At 33.2% G+C, this 15,602-nt stretch overlaps 1 protein-coding gene across 3 annotated transcripts in view; it reads right to left on the bottom strand.

Annotated features, from left to right (window-relative positions):
* Positions 1-1,429: 1,429 nt before the first annotated feature.
* The window catches only part of LOC139440596 (zinc finger X-chromosomal protein-like), a 49,382-nt gene continuing 35,209 nt past the window's right edge, over positions 1,430-15,602 (bottom strand). For 2 of the 3 annotated variants that reach the window (XM_071220427.1, XM_071220428.1), the window contains exons 4-8: positions 7,365-7,514; positions 7,041-7,184; positions 6,520-6,675; positions 5,921-6,064; positions 1,430-4,928 (exon numbers count right to left, since the gene is read on the bottom strand). In XM_071220427.1, the coding sequence (XP_071076528.1) occupies positions 3,745-4,928; positions 5,921-6,064; positions 6,520-6,675; positions 7,041-7,184; positions 7,365-7,514 (1,778 nt within the window). In that variant the 3' untranslated portion in view covers positions 1,430-3,744. The remainder of the gene's footprint in view (positions 4,929-5,920; positions 6,065-6,519; positions 6,676-7,040; positions 7,185-7,364; positions 7,515-15,602) is intronic. The other variant, XM_071220429.1, reaches the window with a different exon arrangement.

Raw genomic sequence — 15,602 nt, 5'->3', positions numbered from 1 at the left:
CAAAAGCATAAAAATGGAGTAAAAATAGCCTCTTCAACAAAGGGTGTTGGATCTGGACAGCTACATGCAAAACAATGACTCGACCATCAACTTACACTATTCACAAAAATAAACTCAAGATGTAGAAAACAGTAAAATATAAGTCATGACACTGTAAAAATCCTAGAAGAGAACATAGGCAGGAAAATATCAGATATTTCACACAGCAATATTTTCCTCCATATATTCTATAGAGCAAGGAACATAAAGGAAAGAATAAACAAATGAGACTTCATCAAATTAAAAAGCTTATGCATGGCTAAAGAAAACATCAGTAAAATGAAAAGGTAACCCACCACAGGGGGGAAAAAATATTGCCAGTGAAATCTCACACAAGTATTTGATCTCCAAAATATATAAAGAACTAACATGACTCCACTCCAGGAAATGAGATATCTGATTAAGAAGTGGACAAACACCTGAACTGCCACTTCTCCTAGGACAACATAGAGGACCCAGAGATATATGAAAGAATGCTCAGTATGACTATCAATCAGAGAGATGCCAAATACAAACACAATGACATACCACTTCATATCAGTAGGAATGCCCATCATAAACAAATCAACAAACAAGTGCTAGCAAGGATATGGAGGAAAGGGAACCCTAGTATACTGTGGTACGAATGCAAGCCTCTATAGAAAAATACTGTAGTATTTCCTTAAAACATTAAAAATGGGACTGCCTGTTGACCTGGAAATTCCACTGCTGGAACTACACCCTTAGGATCCTGAACCACCAATCCAAAAGAACGGATGCACTGCAATGTGCATAGCAACACAATTTACAATAGCCAAGTTTCAGAAGTACCCTAAGCACCCATCTGTAAATGAATGGATCAAGCAACTGTGGTACATTTACTTCTTGAATACTACGCAGCTGAGAGAAAGAAGGAATTCCTACCCTTCGTGACAGCAAAGATGAAACTGTAGAGCATTATGCTAAGTAAAATAATCCAGGTGATGAAAGACAAATAACATACGATCTCACCTGTAAGTGGGACCTAAGCAACAAAACCAACCAAAAAGCAAAACAGAACCAGAGTCACTAAAATAAAGAACTGACAGTAACTAGAGGGGCTGCAGGGCAGGGATAAGGAGGGGAATGAAAGGCATTTTTGTCAAGAAACTTGTATAAGGGACACACGGACAAAGCAAAAGGAGTGTACGACTGAGGTCTGGAGGTGGGGATGACTAAAGTGTGGAAGAGTTGGAGAAAATGGCAACAACAGTACTTGAAAAAGAATAAAAAAATTAAATAAAGTAGTGTATCAAGGAATAAAATTATTATCTGGTAACAAATACACTGAACATTGATTTACATAAAAATATTCTAATTTTTATTTTTGCATGTTAATCTCAAGTACACATTTACAAGTGTCATACTTTTCTGTATGAATTTAAGAATTTTACAATGTGTACAGAGGAAGACATATAATATTTAATAGGCTATTTCTATGTAACAATAAGTTATATCCTGTATAAATCTGGATCTCTTTAAGACATTAAACAGAAACATCCACTTTCTTAGCTTTGCTAATTGAATTGTTTCAAGAAATAAAATAGCCTAGAACATACTAGTATCAGTACATAACAGTAAGAACTGCAATTTTTTTGTTAAATATTTTATATTCACTAGACCAAATACTTAATTACCTTTTAAAGGTTTCAATACTGTGCTAAAAACAAAACAAAAAGCATTGTATATGAATTCAGATTGTGAGAAAATAAAGTATACAACGTGTTTTGTTAAGTTTATTTTAAAAATATAAATAGCCATCTGTTTTAATGTAAACTTCCATTTAAACATTTCCTTCTATATTACTTCAGGGAAAACAAATTCTTCAGATTTTTAAAAATTATAACACACAAAAATAAGAGTTTTCAAGAACAGGACCATGGATGAACACTAAAAAAGGGATATATATGAGAGCCAAAAGGTCTTAAGAGGTACTAAAATCCTTTCTGGGGCTTTGGTTGGCTTTAGGTTTAAATTACTATGTGTCTGAAACATCTGACTTGGAACCTAATTAATCTAGCCTTCGCAAGTTCTCAAAATCCCCAAATAATTAATTTCTTACCCTACAAATATAACTTCTAAATACGAATTATTAGTGGCACAAAGAAATGCAAAAGGTAAAAACATTACAGCAGGAGTAGATGGCAGCACCTTAATAGAGTTGCACTGTAGCAATCAGAGGAAATAAAAATTTCAAATCTCCCTAAAGTGCCCTAGCCAATTTAAGTAACCTAAAAAAGTTGAATGAACAAAACCAAATAATGTTTGAATTAATTTTACATCTATGTTTATGACTCACTGTTCAAGATATGTTAACTTTCAAATAAAAGGAAAAAACTGTGAAAGACTTGGTGATTCCAAATAAAGCCTCACGTTTTTCAGTATGTACATTATACCTTTATCTTCTAAAAAAAATAAGTTCTGTGTTAAATCTTTTCAACTCCACTAACTGCTGAAAAAAGCAGGGTCAATCTGTCAAGTATAATTTGCATCAATTCTCTGGTACATTAAGTCACTGCTTCCTGAGTACACCCTACTTTGTAAAAAGACATCTCTTTTCCAAAATTCTCATTGAGAAAAAAAGAGATTAATGTCTGGATAGTCATTAGCTTTTCAAAACCAATAATGAAGTTATGACACTAAAATTGTTAAGAACACATTCTATGTAGAAATAACTTCTTTTTCCAATTACCAAAGATATTCAAAATGAAAGATCACCTCTAGTCTTGAGTATCTTTCCTTCTGATGCTACACTTGAGTTTTAATCTCTCTGAACAAGAAGTCTGCAAAGTGGTTTTCATATATCCCAGGATCTTCCCATTTATTGAACATTTAATATTGTTCAGTTCTGCCAAAATTGGCACTGTGTATGTATATGTAAAATAAGCAACACAGAAGCACGTATTAAATTTACGGTACATTTTCACATCCAGCTGCAAAAAATCCTATGACCACAATTTACCTCAAAAAATTTCAAACCTCAGTTCACAGTAAGTGTCATTTGCAGAACACAAGTATTCCAAAACAAGAAAGCAGTACAGACGGAAGAAAACAGGAATAACCAAATCCTTTCAGTAAGAATTTTAAGTGTGTTACAGGACAATATGTGAACACTTACAAAGTCAGAGGAAGTATATTTTGTCTGCTAAACCAAATAAAAATTAAAATACAAGTCTACCAAAGTTCTCTTAAGTAGCATCATTGTCATGTGATCTGAAAATACTATAAGAAGGAAATGACTTTCATATTATACCTGAGAGTAGTATCTCCCACTCAGCAGATATTTCTATCTAATATGAAAAATCCATAGGGAAATAAAACAAAACAATCATATTTAGAGTCACCAATTTTTTCATTTCTCGTCTTTAAGTAGTCTGAAAAAGAGTACCATCAAAGTGAACAAAGTAAATAGTTAAATAAATAGTAGAAGTTCTAAGACTTAAAAATTCAACATAAGATCAGGTATTATTTAAATAAAAGGACTTGATGGTTGCAACTTTTCCCTCATAAAAAAAAAAACAAACACAGAATTCCCTATGGAATAATATGTTTAAAGAAAGTCAACTAGAAGCAGTATTTTATTTGTACACAGTATAAATGAATGTAATGTATGTGAAAAAGACTAATGGGCTTTAAAATCAGTTTTCTACTTCAAGGGCAGGCTCTCTCCAAACGTTTGTGTAAGTGTCAGGGTGGGCCCACTTCTGTATGATGCCGTATTATGTGCTGGTTCTTTTCTGATGGTCTTCGGAACCCTTTCTTGCAGTACTCACAACGGTGAGGGTAGTCTTTCGTATGAATGGAAATAACATGCCGTTTAAAGCCCGAGGCATCTGTTGTGCTATACTCACAGTACTCACACTGATACACTTTCCTGCCACTGTGTGTCTTCATATGCTTTTTTAGCTCATTCTGCTGCCTGAATCCCTTCCTACACCTCTTACACCTAAAGGGAAGATCTTTCGTGTGAACTGAGAGAATATGGCGACTTAGAACAAATGGATCTGCAATCTTAAAGTCACAATGTCTACAATGGTGCATTTTTTTACCCTTGTGGGCAGCCACGTGTTTCTTGAGTTCTGAAGGCCTGTGAAAGCCTTTATCACACATGTCACACTTATGGGGGTAGTCTTTCGTGTGAACTGAAATTATGTGTCGTTTTAAATCACTTGAGTTCGAACTCTTGTGGTCACAATGCACACACTGGTGTGATTTGCTTTCTTGGTGAATAAGCGCATGTTGCTGCACCTCTTTGGTATCTAGGAAAGTCAGAAGACAAATGTCACACTTAAATGGTATCTCTTTGCTATGCTTAGTTTTTGTGTGTGTTTTTAAGTTAGAAGAGTCTGCAGACCGATATTCACAGTACTGGCATTTGTATGGCTTCTCCCCTGTATGGATTCTCATGTGTTTTTTGAGCTCTGAGGGGTGACGAAAACCTTTACCACATTCCACACAAATATGAGGAAAATTCTTGCTATGGACTGCCAAGAGGTGGCGATTCAATAACCCTTGTTCAGCTGTTTCATATTCACAGAATTTACACTTGTGCACTTTGTTGGCTCCTTTTTCCTTATGCACCATTCTGTGAGTAAACAAAGCCCCAGTGTGAGAGAAATGCTTCCCACATTCATCACAGTTGATGGCTTTCTCTACCTTGCCAGTCAGCTTATGGCTCTCCAGGTGGTTGTGCAAACTTATCTTCTTGTTGGTAGTGTAATCACAGTCAGTACAGTGGTACTTCTTCTTGGTAAGGTGTTCAGGATGATTTTTCATATGCCTTTTCAAAAAACCTCTGGATTTAAACTTTTTCCCACAAATCATGCAAGGATAGACAGTCAAGGGATGTCCATCAGGGCCTATTATTATTGCTAAAAAAAGAAAAAAGTGTGAGAGAACAAGTTATGTTTTGATTTCTTCAAGAATATAAAGTGTATATTCTAAACATTACTGGACAAGCACTCCTAAATTACATTAACATACTTTTTATTGTATTTCAACAAACAACATGTAACAATCTAGTAATAAAGAAAATGTGGTCCAGCCCTGGCTGGTGTGGCTCAGTGGATTAAAGTGTGGGCCTGCAAAACCAAAGGGTCACTGGTTCAATTCCCACTCAGGGTACATGCCTAGGTTGCAATCCAGATCCCTGGTAGGGGGAAACGCAACAGGCAACCACACACTGATGTTTCTCTTCCTCTCCCTCCTTTGCCCTCTCTAAAATAAATAAAATCTGTAAAAAAAAAAAAAAAAAGAGAGAGAGAGTCTGGTCCAGAAACTTCATTCAGTATGACTATATCAATCTTACCTCCAGGTAAAAATAAAAGTACTAATTTAAAGCTAAACCTAGGTATCTAATGTAAATCACTCAAAAAAGAAAGTTCAATGTTGAAAACTTATTCTACAACAAATTTAACTTAAATTTCAACCATAACTATAAAAAAATTTTGATATCTGAAATCAGTATACATGATGTTACAGAGGAGTATGTCTAATAAATAACCAAGGTATTTATTTGTCTTACTTCTCTGTAAATGATGCCTGCTTTATGCTGACAGTAACAGATTCTTTATGTTTCACTTAAAGTTAACAAACATATTTCAGGAATTCATTTTCATTTTCACTAAAATAACATGAGGTTTTAACTCTTCTTCCTGAATGTCTGAATGAAAAACAATTCATTCTTATCCAAGGTTATTATTCATGGATATCACTGAATTCTTAAAATACGTTTGTCAATTCAATACACAAAATACATGTAGTCTTGCAGCTAAAATGCCATACCACCACTTCTGTGGATTACATACTAATTTCACTGAGCATCCACAAAGCACACTACAGTGTCAAACTCATCTGCCCTCACCTGTTTGGTACTGCCTGGAATCAGGTCTTCTCCTTTTCTTTGGTTTTTGTTTAGCCAGTCTGCCAAGCCCAACAGACTCATCTATGTGCAAGAGGGCACTTGCAGTGCCATTCTGGTTTTCAATTCCATCAGAATTATTATTACCTAACAATGTTCATTAAAAAACAAAATTATACATTATTCATTAACTTATCAACTACAAGAATGAAAAGGCCATGATACTTAAGAATGACAAATATTCTCCATCTAGATAATGGATTTTATGGCCATATTTATAGAGAAGACTGCAGGAAATTATTAACTTCAAATCCAACATCATTTTGCCCCATGAACATACCTTAATGTGATTCAAATTGTAAACTCATGGGCGTTATAATCAAGATAAAGAATTTCAGGTTGAAAGCCTATGTACATTTTATATAAAACAGACATAAAGAAGTTCTTGTTAAAATTAAATGCAAAAAAAAAACTAGCTTCCTCTACTTTTTCTTAACTCACTGTACTAGCACTTATTTCTTAAATTTAAAGACTGTAGGAACTATTTTCAATGATAAATTTATATTCAAGAACCATGATATTTGAGCTTCTGTGTCACATACCATAAGCTGCTGCCCAAGCTATTGGCATGAAGGTTTTCATTTCACTGTCATCAATTTGCTGTTCATGCACAGCCGCAGCAGCTGCTGCTGCAACAGCAGCATCCTCCTCTCCTACAATCACCTCCATATATACTTCATCGGCAATTTCTGCAACATCTAATTACAAAATTAATAAGATACTTTTGGGACCAAGTTTGTTTGTAAGACATCAAACATGACCTCTTATTTCAATTTTGTTAATAGACAAACAGAAAAAGGTTCAAGTATTACATACCTAAAGCATTATTTTCATTGAGCAAATAGTCTATAGATTTGTTGAATAATTGTTTTGCTTCCACCATAATTTCTTTTGAAGTGACATCATACACACACATTAAGTGACTGATGTTCTTTAAAATATCACATAAAGAATATAAAGTATGCCTACAATAGTTCTGCTTAGTTTCTTCAAATATGCTTGCATTTTAAATTAAAAAGATGCAGAAATATAAAAGTCTCCCATAAAAAGGCCACCTACTTACTTAAATCTTCTTCATCTTGTTGAGAGTCACTGACAGTCATATAAACCATCTTTTCTCTTGGCACTCGAATACTGCTATTCTGGTCTAGTACTTCAACTCTATGATCATTCTCAGTTTCACTCTCCACAATGTCTACAGTGCCACCTAGCACAAAAAATGATAGCTCCAAGAATTTATATGGAAAGTTAATTTTCACCTGTTTCATTAACAAATAATGATCTCTTCCAACAATTTATGTTAGTACATTGGAAATCTATTTTAAAAGTTATCTTTAGGTTGAGGTGTTTTATTAGGATATGTAATATATTGAGGGTTTCCTCGTACCTAAGTCATCCTCTCCAGGATCAGCTTTAAAAATGTACACCTTAATGACTTCAGGGCAAGTGCCATCCACTTTACAAGAACTGATTTCCGACTCTGTATCTATGGTCATTCCAGAGGAACCATTCTGCTCTATTTTGCCAGCATCATCCACTAAAAAGAGAAGAAACACACCATAAATTACCCGCAGATACTTAAAAAAAAATTACCGTTTTCAAAACTCCTTTTTACAAATACAATCTCTAACTTAACTCATATAAAATTGGGTGATTTAGAAAGTAGTGGTTGTATTTTGAAAAGTCTTCTAAAAGTAGTATGAGATATTAAAAAGATATTTTGTTTAAAGAAAACACATGGTAGTCTTGAAAACTAAAAAAAATAATGAAATGATTATTATTATTATTTTATCCCAAGATACAATCATATTCATTAGATTTAAGCATTATTATGATCTCAAAAATCTTGGGAAAAATATCCTGATAATAAAATCAAGAAACATTGTTCTTAACATAAGTATTTTATCAGCACTATCTAATGTTCACTTCTCCTTAGTATTTTATTGGTTTATATTACCATTTTATTTTATTTAAATATCAAAGTATTATTTTCAAAAAGTACACTGTGATATTTAGTGTACACATCAAAGGTACACATCAAACTGTTTAAACATAAAGCTACAAACACATACATAATATATACATACATGTAACACACCATTTCATAAGAATAATAAGACAGTCACTGCAGACAAATGCAGCCCACATATATTTAGAGACATTCTTGCATACCTTAATATTGGTTGCCTATTTTATGATTTTCAGAAAAAAAAAAAAAGAAACCTACCATTATTTACCAATAGAGACAAACAATCCAAAAAGGAGACATTCAGAGACTATAAAACATTTTATATTTCACATTTTATAAAAGTAGCCAAGGAAATAGCATAGTATTTGCTTAGGGTTAACTAAATTGAAAAAAAAAAAGTCAAAAAAAAAGACTGGATTGGAATAAACACCAAAAATACAATTTTCACATAATGGAACTTTTTCATTCACTTATGGTCATCCACTAGCACAAAATAAAGTTTAATTAAGACTAATGAAAACTTAGTCAATACAATTTATCTTACCACAAGTTAGATTTACTGATGAGTGCAACAGACAACCATTGAAGAAATGCTCTCTCTATTCTAGATACAACTGGCCTGACATAGGACAACATCAAAAACACGTAGAGGAGAAAACCGAATACCAGAAAAGAAGACTAATGATTTTACTTGTCTTCAATACCCTCATCAAGCCTTTTCATCTCCCTTTTTCATGTTCCTCTGGATAGATGTATTTTATTATCCTTTTGGTTGTACATTTTTTTCAATTTAACAAAAAATCCTAACTGTAAGTGAGACTCTGAGCTAGGTAGTGGGATAACAAATATGAGAAAGTCTTGGACTCAAGAAGTTTGTAATTCACTGGAAAAGCAGATAATTAACAGATAATTATTTTAAAATGTGATAATACTAATAATACAGCTAATATTTATTGATTACTACTTGCTCGTTATATTAGTCTCAGTATGAGAAAAGTGTCAAAATATATGCCAACAATGTACACAACAGAGGAAACTAATGTTTAGAAAAGCTGAATGACTATCTTATCTGACGTAACTGGCAAAGTAGCTGGCAAAGCCAGAATTCAAAACTTAATCCATGTGATTCACAACTAACTAACAATCAACTCCTGGTATTTTAAAAATGTATATACCCTACAAGATTTAAGTCGTTGGAGGCTATAACTGGTATAAACTAACTTGAGGGGGTTTCTATTAGTAGAGATCAAGTAAGTTATGCTCATGATTTAAGCACAACCCAGCTAACACTCTGGTAATGGTTTTGACTACTATTTATTTTGGCTTAAACTCTTGCTTATAAACATAAAACTTGGTATCTTTAAAACACATCTGCAAACTCCTCATCATGTCAAAATATCCAAAAATTACTTTTGTCTAAATCGACATTCTTATATAGATGTACATAGAACATTCTTATGTATAACCTTAAAATGAATTGTTTCAAAAACCAACATTAAAAAGTGAAAACACAGTGACCCTGTATCTAATTTAGTTTCTTACCAAGAATCAAGACCAAACCTATGCCAAATAAACTAACGAAATAAAATATTTCTAAGTATCATCCTGAAATCTTAGGGACATGAACAACTCATTATGCAACTCACATACAAAGCCAAGAAGGAACACCTGCACTGGCCTGCAGTTACACAGACATCACTGATATTCTTGGTCAAAGTGTTTTGGCGTTTTGGAGAAGGCTATATGGGGGTGTCACACTAAAATATGTTGAGAATTCTATGTAAGGCATAAATTCTTTCAAGGTTTTTTTTGTTAATAAGGAAAGGAAAGGAACAGTAATCAGAATGGATTGCTGGTTCAGAGAGATTATTGTTCAATTATAAAAATGTACATGTTCATAGTCTACATGAATAATAGAGAGGACATTGTGAACTGCTGGATCAAGACAATGACAGAAAAAGAAGATAATGAAACCAGGAGCAAAGATGAAATTAAAGGAAAATTAATATTGCTTTGAAATCAGAAAATAGAAATTAAATGTCAACTTGGAACATAGGTATGTTGTTTAGGGGCAGACAGCTGGACAGGAGTTTCGAATGCAAAAAATAGTAAGAAATACTGACTGGCAGAAGGCAAAGACTTTGGTAAACAGAGAACGGCAGACTGAGTTAGGAAGTTGAGAAGTGAGGAGATCAAATACAGGGAAAGCTTGATGGTATCAAAGTTCAAAAAGCTTAACAACTCATCAAGAATTTATTATAAACAGTTACAACTCATTTATGACAACTCGTAAGGAGTTACAAACTTTAAATTATAAATAATACATGAATACCCCACACCTTTCCTAAATCTTGACCTTAACTATCTAAATTCAAATATTTTGACTATGCTTTATATATATATTTTGTTGGCAGAAAGGTATCATGTCCTTTATTCTACTCTGATATGTATGTAGCTATTTTTTTCAAAGCTAAATATTTTTAAAACATATAGAGCTGACTGAAATGTATTTATTTTCCTTAAGGTGGCTTTGGAATGTCAAACTGAGAAGTTAACAGGATGAAGATCTTAGTAACAAACCAGACATGAGAATCCAAAACAAATCCATAAACTCTTCAGAGAACTAATTTATGAGGAATTTAAGATTCTATGATGATAAGGTTGGCCTACTGACAAGTTTATAAAAAGTGATTCTAAACAAGTACTGAAAAACGTGAAGTGCTATGTCAGCTACACATTGGATATTTTTAGAAAATGTTCCTATAAATGTAGGTAACTATAAAATTTCTGAGGACTGGAAAAATCTAGTAATTTGCATCTTGCTAAATGTAACATTATTTACCTATAGCCTGTAAAGGATCTTCCCAGTCAGTTACTTTCGTTTTTAAAATTGTGTAACTGTAAATTTAAATTTTAAAAACTCCTCAAATATAATGTTTATCCAAGAAAAGCACAGCTATTTTATTACAAGAGAAAAGTACAACTCACCTGGAAAATTTCACTTCAAAAAGGTTATCAGTAATTCAACCAGTACAATTATTTAAAGAACAAATATTACCAAAATGACTTCCTAAAAAATTTTTAAAACTTTACGTGTCACTATTCACATTCTCAATGATTTTAAAACTGCCATTAAAATTTAAAAACAGATCAAAGAAAAAAGGGAGGACCAAACTTAGTCACAAGATATGATTTCTGCACAACTGCCTTAAAGAAATGTAGTAATAACAAACAAGAGTTTCAGAGTAAGTCCTCTCCCAAAAAGAGAAATGCAATTTCTGCAAATTAAGACCTCTTCTAATATCTACCTTTTTTACACCCTAGCACTTTTAATATTTTACATGTTACACTTCTAAATATTTTGCCTCACATTTCCCAGAAAAAGAAATAAAAGCTTTTGGGTGGTATATGATCTGCCTCAAATAAGAAAGTTCCAAAATAAGAGTTTAAGGAAGGGAATGAGAAAGATGCCTGTTTTAATACTCAGACTTTCATTTTCATGTGGTTATGCAATCTCATTTCTCTAAGATTTATAACAAATTATAACAAATTCATTGTAATTTTGGAAAAAAGAAAACAAACGATACTGGATTTACACAGGAACTGTTTTGTCTATTTCACCTCACAAACATAAAATTCTTAAAGATTCTCAGTGTTCCTACTTAATTAAGTAAGTATATGGGTTACTTCTCCGTTCACTTAGCCTAATCTCTGAGATCAGACTATTTTTAGTTTATCCACCACTGCCATCCAACCCAGAAACACAAAAAAAGGTACACTTGATTTCCTTCTCCCCAGGTTTCCCACCAAACACTCCCAGTCAGATTTACTAAGACACAGTCAGACACCATACTCACACATTGTTCTTTTCCTACCAAGTAAAACAGAAATCATTCTAGCAACTGCCCAAACTACCTTCTGCTTTCACCCGTCAAAATACCCGCAATATGCCCTATGTTTAGTCAAGTCTTAATTCTTTTATGCTTCAACTTTACTTTAAAAGACAAGTTTTTGTGGAGATGATTCACCTTATTTATTGTACTCAAATCCTATCACTCAGACTGTCAATTAAATTTAAAATATTAATCAACTATTTCTTTATGCATATAAACAAGTAAAAGAAATGAAGAAAAACAAATATAACTTTGTAAATACAAATTATGGTGTATTTTTTAAAAATTAAACCAAATCCAACAAAATCTATTAAATTGCAAAGTTGATCATTATAACTATTCTCTTGCATATTCTTCCAATTCCTATGCTTGTCTCTCACTTCATTACACTTCACCTGAAGAACCACAAGCATACTTAATGTAAGTTTTTACACCTGTACTTAGGCAACTAAATCCTAATGGAAAAAAAACCCTCCATTATTAATATTAATACTTATAGTATTAAGTATTATTAAGTATTAATACTTAAACTTATGGTACTTATAAGTATCAATATTAATACTTATGGTCCCATTTTTAAATACTAGAAAAAACTCTTTCACATTTTCTTCTTAATACTCCAATACCAACTACGCAACTAACTTCCTAGTTCCCTGAGAACTAAATCACCATAAAAGGTAATTCACTACATTTCACCCTGTCCTCCTGGCAACAACTAAATCCAGAAATGTTGTCTTCACTCTGTGTTTCCACAATCTAACTGTACTCCTCCTACTTAAAATCAATCCCTCTACTTAAGCACTGAATTATACATTCTTTTTCAGCAATTATCTTTGATGTCATCTGTCTAGTCTCTACAAGACTGTATCAACAAATAAGCTCTCTACCCTCCTAACACAATAAAACCATGTTTTTTTGATATGCATCTCCTGCTTTATTTCTCCAATTTGTCTCATTCCGCATTCTCTAAACTCTCATGTGGCTTTTGCCCATGACTTCACAAAATAATGTTCACCAACATTATTCATGACCAATTCTCAGGAAACATTTCACTTGACCTAGCAGCATTTGACAGATGTTCACTGTCCTCTGTAGCTCAATTTCCTCACTTGGATTATGTGACCAAACCTCTTGGTTCCCTCCTACCTTAGTGGCCATGCCTACTCCGTTTTTTGCCAGTCCCTCTTTTCTCCTACCACTTAATGTAGCAAAACTCAGGATTTAATCCTTGGCCTTCTTTCCTTTGTCTACAATCAACTATACTTCTACATGAAGTCAGTCTCTATGAAGGGAAAGAACTTGCATCCATTTTGTTCATGGATCCCAAGAGTCTACAGCAATAACAAGCATAAAAAACTATTCAATGTCCAAGTGCTGGTGTTGAAGTCAACATCTGTAAATCCAAGAAAAATAGATTTTAAAAAGCATGACCATCTAAGCAATATTTTGAAAATAATTAATTTGGAATCATATTTTAAAGACAGTATCTACCATGTTTTCTAATGAAAGAAAAGGAATCACATAAATTATGCTATCTGAAATATTTTGCAGTTAGAGACAATTTCTGTCACCTAATCTTAATGTGCTGTTTGGTCTAATTTGAAATTAATTAAAAAAATTACTGCCAGTCATTTTACCAATGTCTTCATTTTTGCATCCTTTCTATTGATTCTGTTTGCTCTAGAAATTCCTCAAGAGTCTCTAAATTCCTGGATACCTGAGAATTATCTATAATTTAGTATCAAAGAATAAGGTGGCTGATTATAAAACTGTTTGGATGTAGTTTCACCGAAATTTTTACACACTGCTGCACTATCTTATGTCACTGTGTATTTTGATATGGGTGCCCACATAATTGATTATCCTTAAAGTTAACTGTGATTATGACTTGGTTGCTTTATCAATTCCTTATAACAATGAATTGCCTCAGATAATCCATCATCCTTTTTCAATATGAAGATAAAATTCACATACCAGAACATTTACCCCTTTACAGTATGTAAAGTAAAATTCAGAAGTTTTTTGGAAACTTAGAGCTGTGCTCTATTTCCAGAAAATTTCCATCGTCCTAGAACAGTATCAGTCTTCTTTAGCTAACCCCTTTCCCCAACCTATTCCACAATTAGATTAGGCAACCCCCAGTTTTTCTTTCCAGATAATACCTATTCTAGACTTCCATATATTTCTCATTTTTTCTTTAATATATATATATATTTTTTAGAAGGGAAGGTGGGCAGAAAGAAAAGGAAACATCAATGTATGGCTGCCTCTCAAGTTCCCCCTACTGGGGACCTGGCCTGCAACCCAGGGATGTGCCCTGAGAATCAAACTGGCAACCTTTTGGTTCTCAGGCTGGAGCTCAATCAGCTGAGCCACAGCAGCTAGGGCTTTCTTACACTTTTAAAGTTCATTCATGGTGTATCCTGTTACCAGTTGTTCATTTCTTTTGATGGCCAAATATTCCATAGTAAGGCAACACCAGATTTTTAAAACTAATTCATGACCTGATGAGCATTAGGGTTGTTTCTACTTTGTAGCTATTAGGATTAATAATGCTGCTATAAGCATTTGTGAAAAAACTTGTGTGCATGCTTGCTTTCAGTTCTCCTGGGCAAATAGTTGAGCATCGTGGCACGCATATTCCATGTTTAATGTTTTCAGAAATTGCCAAGTTTTTCTAAGTGGCTACACAATTTATTCCCACTAGCAGTTTATGAATGTTCCCCAAGTCTCATCATACTTGCGAATAGTTACTTTCCATTTTTAAAATTCCCATTTCTCATTATATTTTTGATTTACATTTCCATATTAACTTGTGATGTGCATCTTTCACAGGCTTACTTTCTTTTTTGGAAAAATGTCTATACTTATGATCTCTGACCTACTTTTAAGAGTGCTGTTTGCCTCTTTATTGCTCATTTGTAGAAGTTCTTCATAAATTGTATCTCAGACCCTTCACAAATATTTCCTCCAATTGTTTTTTTATTCTTGAGAATGCATTTGAAACAAAAATATTTACAAGTCTGTTGAAGTTCTCTGCCACAATACTTAAAACTATGTTTTCTTCTGAATTTTAGAATTTTAGCTCCTCTATGTCTTTATTATGTTTTGAGCTTTATTTTGTTTTAAGGTAGTGAACTAACTTCACTCTTTACATGTACAGATCCAGTTATTCCAGCATTACTTAAGACTATTCTTTTCCTCACTGACCTGTCTTGACACCCTTGTGAAGAATCAACCAACCATAGATGAATGGACTTATTTCTAGACTCTGAATTCTATGTCTATCCCTATGCTGATATTGCAGTATGGATCACTGCAGTTTTGTTTTTTTTTTTTTAACCTGGAAACGTTTTCACTTCTTTATTTCTTAGCTCTACCTGGGTATAGAATTCTTGGTGACAGGCTTTTTCCCCCTTCAACATGTTGAATATATCATTACATTGTCTTTTCACCTACCATCACCCAGTTAGAAAACAACATTACTGTTTGAGGATAACTTTTATGTGATGAGTCACTTCTATGTGACTTGGTTGAAGGTTTTTCTCTTTATCTTTTAATAGCTGAACAAACAAGTTCTCTGAACTTATAAATATGTGTAGATTTCTTATCAAATTTGCAATTTTCAGTTATTGATTCTTAAAATATTCTTTTATTTTCCTGGAAATAGTCTTTTGACGTCTTTCCTTCTTCCTCTCCTTCAGGGATATGTATGCTGGCATGCTTAATAGTGTTCTATAGTTCAGTGTATCAACATTCATTT

Source organism: Desmodus rotundus, chromosome Y (genome assembly GCF_022682495.2).
Source record: "Desmodus rotundus isolate HL8 chromosome Y, HLdesRot8A.1, whole genome shotgun sequence".
NCBI classification, from domain to species: Eukaryota; Metazoa; Chordata; class Mammalia; order Chiroptera; family Phyllostomidae; genus Desmodus; species Desmodus rotundus.
The sequence above is the reverse complement of the archived record's forward strand: the minus strand, read 5'-3'. Positions and strand labels throughout refer to the sequence as shown.